Consider the following 4420-nt stretch of genomic DNA (forward strand, 5'->3'; position numbering starts at 1 on the left):
TATATATATATATATATATATATATATTTATATACGTATATGTTATATTATATATGCATATATATTCATATATATATGAATGTATGTATGTATATATTTGTTTTTGTTTCATTGATAGTTCTGTATATTGTATGCATACAGACACTAGTAATATAAATAAATATATATATATATATATAAATTATGCAGTATATATAGGATATATAATATATAGAGTATCTATACGGTATTATTTGTTTTGTTTAAAGGATTAAGTAATAAATATGTAAAGATTAAAAACACAAGTGAATGAAGTAGATAAACAGACCCAAGCATACAAATAAAAATAGACATTTAACTAAATAATATAATATATTTTGTGTGAAAATGTTCATAGGAATTACTCTTATTTTGATGGTAATGTAACAGAAGGAAGCTCTTTTTCTGACTCTCCTTATCTTATCTCTGGGCCTGTAAAAGGCGATGAAGAACTAATTGAAAAAATAAAAAGTAATTTAGGAAAGAAAGATGATGTTGTTGTGCTCAAAGGACCCGCAATTAGTGCAGAGACTTTCTATAGCTGCCAGGTATGTGGTTTATTTATTTATTTATTTATTTATTCTGCTTTTATCTTTTATTCATTTTATTTGTTTCATTTGTTTTGTTTGTTTATTTTATTTGTTTTGTCTGTTTTGTTTATTTGTTTTATTCGTTTTGTTATTTAGTTTTTTTCGTTTTTGTCCTCTGTTTGTTTTATTTAGTCTGCTTATTTATTATTCTGTTTTTTTAGTCATTTTATTCATCTGGGTTTTATTCAACTTCTTTATTAAATGGATTTCTACTCTATGTATTTTATTTAGATATTTTCCTAATGTGCATAGAGAAGACATCACGAAACAAATTGTTTAGTTGTATTTATTTATTTTTGTTTTTGTGCCTTTCATGTGATGAACGCAATTTTGTGTTTCTGTTCGTATTTATTTAGTACTTGTCTATTCATGTATCATATATATATATATATATATGTAGCTTTATATATATATATATATATATATATATATATGCATGCATATACTTAGAATATGTCTTTATGCAAGTATTTATATTTGTATGAATAGGTTTTTTTGTGTATTTGTTTGTTTCAGGGTCGGCGTTTCCCTGATTTTTCTGACGAAAACAAATCGTTAGTCGACACTTTTGTTGATTTAGGAGTAATAGGGTGCGAGATGGAGTCGCATCAATTATATCACCTTTGCAAACAACGAACAGATGCAAACCCAAAGAAAACAAAGACCAGAGCTGCCTCAGTTTGTTTAGGAGTTGTTAACAGAGTTGATCCGAGCACCCCGGCGCACTTAACAAGACAAAGCGAGGTGAAGATTTTCTTTGCTTGTTTATCTTTCATTTAAACACATTCTTATTCTTGTCTATTCTCTTTACTCCTTCTTACGCATGCTTTGGCTTCTAATGCGGATAGTTAATAGACTTCCTAACTATCTATTTATACGTTGTCTTTCTATATTATATATATATATATACATATCCATATATATATACATGCATATATACATGTATATATATTTATAGACTTCCTAACTATCTATTTATACCTGCTCTATATACATAATATGAATATTCATATATATGTATATTTATATATATAGATATATGTAGATATATATATATATATATATGTATATATTGAATGTGTTTGTTCAGGAGTCGACGAAGCAAACAGTTTTGGCTGCGGCAGGGGCTGCGTTGGATGCGTTGATATCGCTGCCTCTGTAACTATTATTGTTTTTGTTTGTCTTGTCTTCATATTGATAGACAAGATGAAGCAATAGTGCAAACGAAGAGAGTTGCTATTAGAATAAAGAAATACATACAAATGATGCCCCGCCCTATTTATTAAGGGTAAACAATTAGAAAACAAAGAATAGCAATATTATATGATGGCTGCAGTTTGTCTTTCTGTAGTTTACAACACCAGAAGAGTGTATAAGGGAGGGGGTTTAAATTAAGTAAATTAATTTGTTTATTTTTTTTAATGAATGTTTTTTTTCTTTCTTTGATTTTGTTTTCGGCTGTCAACCCAACAGAGTTTGGGCGAAGCGGCTTCTCTGCGTTTTGCACAGTGATTGGCATTCATTGATTAATGTGAACCTGAAGCAGAGACGAGCGTTTCTCTGTTAATTTGTTTACATGCATAACCCCTTTATTATGTTTAAAGGGTTAATTTGTTTTTCGAATTGCTTTTACTTTTACACGCCTTTATATATGTTCATTTTATTCATTTGTTCACCCTCATCATTTGTTTATATTCACTTTTCTTCTTTTTTATTGACTTTATTTTTTTATTTATTGCAGTTAACTTCTTACCAAGAGGCAGGAGCAATGCCTTCGGGTCTTTTGTAGGTTATGCAGCACATTTTACAAGTTTCTTCTGTAGACAGTTAAAGCATTCAGTTAGATATTATAATATATTTCATATTTTATAGTATATACACTTATAAATATATATATAATATATAGTATATAATATTTAATATGTAACATATATAATATATAATCTACAATCTATAATATATAATATATATTATATATACTATATTATATATAATAGTATATAGAAAGTGTTTGACTTCTTAGTTAGTTTGTTTATTCAGTTATTAATTAGTTGAGTTGATTTTCATTTTTTGGGTTGGCGGCGATTTTAATTAGTTATAAATAATTTATTTATTTCTTTTCAATAGCCTGTCGATTGTTTTAGTCTGTTGTTTGTTAATTCTTTTGATTGTTTCAGTTATAAAATAATTAATTGGGTTTAATTTAATTGTCCATTAATTAATTTAATTGTTTTAATATGCCGCTAGTCGATTAATAATTAATTCGATTGTTGAAATTTACAATAAATTTATCTGCTGAATTAATAATCAGCATGGAAGCTGACTACTAATAAATTAATTAATTAAATTAGTTTAATTAATTAGGTTAATTAAATAGATTAATTAGTTAATTAGTCTGATTGTTTAAATTAATTAATTACCAATTAATTATTTTTATTCTTTAATTTACTAATTTATTAATTTGATTGTTTAAATTAACAGTTAATTTGTTTTAAAGCGCAGATTAACTGCCAGTCAACAACTCGAAAATCACGATGAATGAATTAATTAATTAATTCGGTCGTTTAAATGAACATTTAATTAATTGTTTGAATTAACAATTAAATTAATTTGTTAGATTAGATTAGATTACATTATTAATTTAATTAATTAATTAGATCGTATAATTAAATAATTAATTAATTAGATTATATAATTAATTAATTGATTACATGAGATTCTATTAGATTCGATAACTAATTAATTAGTTAATTAATTAGATTAGATTATATAATTAATTAATTAATTACTGAGATTGTTTAAATGAGTAGATTATATTGTAGTTCTCACTTGTACATATGTCTGGTCGATCGTCAGCAGCGCAAGTAGAGTAAACAGCCGCTGCCTTCTCTGAGTAAAAATAAATAAATACATAATAAATTATTGAACAAATTAAACAAATTAAACGAATTAGACAAACTAAACAAATTAAAATCAATTGAATTAACTGATCGGCATTAACAAATTAAACGAAATCTCTTCAGCACATTTCAAACAAACAAATCGAAGAAAATATTTTTAAACAAATTTAAATAAACAGAAACACAACAATCACAAATATCGCTGCAAACAATAAACAAAGACAAAAAAAACAAACGAAGGCCGCAGCAAAACAAAATATAAAATTAAAAATTCAAACGACTGATGATTACAGCGAAGAAGTAAACGCTGGCAAATGAACAAACAAACCAAAAGCATACATACATGCAAATATAGAAACATATATATATATATATATATATATCTATATATTTTATATTTATGTTTGATATATATTGCATGTACGTATTAATGTATGTGCATATAGCTATATATACTATATATATATATATATATTTATTTATTTATTTATTTATTTATTTTACTTATTATAAACAATTAGTTTTAATTACTAGGGTTGATGTAAGTGTTTCGCTTACCGCCAGCACATGACTCTCTCATGGCGTTGAATGCAGCGCAGAGCATCGATGAATTTTTAAATTCTTTTTCGCAGTATTTCGCGCAGCTCTTCTGCGCTTTCTTCGACCTGCTGAACTCGCTCGCACAACAAGACTCGCAAAAGCTGCTGCTGCTGCTGCTGCTGCTGCTCTTGGTGTTGCTGCTGCTGGGGCAGGCGTGTAGCCTGAAAAGAAAGAAGTTGTCGCAGTCAGCGGGAGATTACGATAGAAACAAAATTTTATCAGGCGTTTGTTTGCATGCAGCTTATTTATATTTTGTGTTCACATGCAGTCATTATTATTTGTTTTGGGTGTTACAATATACGTTTATTATAT

The 4420-nt window shown here is 26.8% G+C and overlaps 1 protein-coding gene across 1 annotated transcript in view; it reads left to right on the forward strand.

The window, feature by feature from the left end:
• Positions 1 to 1770, forward strand: part of EAH_00062880 (uridine phosphorylase, putative) — a gene marked incomplete at both ends in the record, with an annotated part of 2056 nt that extends 286 nt beyond the window's left edge. Inside the window, 3 exons of the mRNA XM_013396864.1 lie at positions 377 to 566; positions 1125 to 1352; positions 1699 to 1770. Coding sequence (XP_013252318.1) covers positions 377 to 566; positions 1125 to 1352; positions 1699 to 1770 — 490 coding nt within the window. The remainder of the gene's footprint in view (positions 1 to 376; positions 567 to 1124; positions 1353 to 1698) is intronic.
• Positions 1771 to 4420: the final 2650 nt, after the last annotated feature.

This window comes from Eimeria acervulina, genomic scaffold, assembly GCF_000499425.1.
Source record: "Eimeria acervulina Houghton genomic scaffold, Eah_scaff1753, whole genome shotgun sequence".
NCBI classification, from domain to species: Eukaryota; Apicomplexa; class Conoidasida; order Eucoccidiorida; family Eimeriidae; genus Eimeria; species Eimeria acervulina.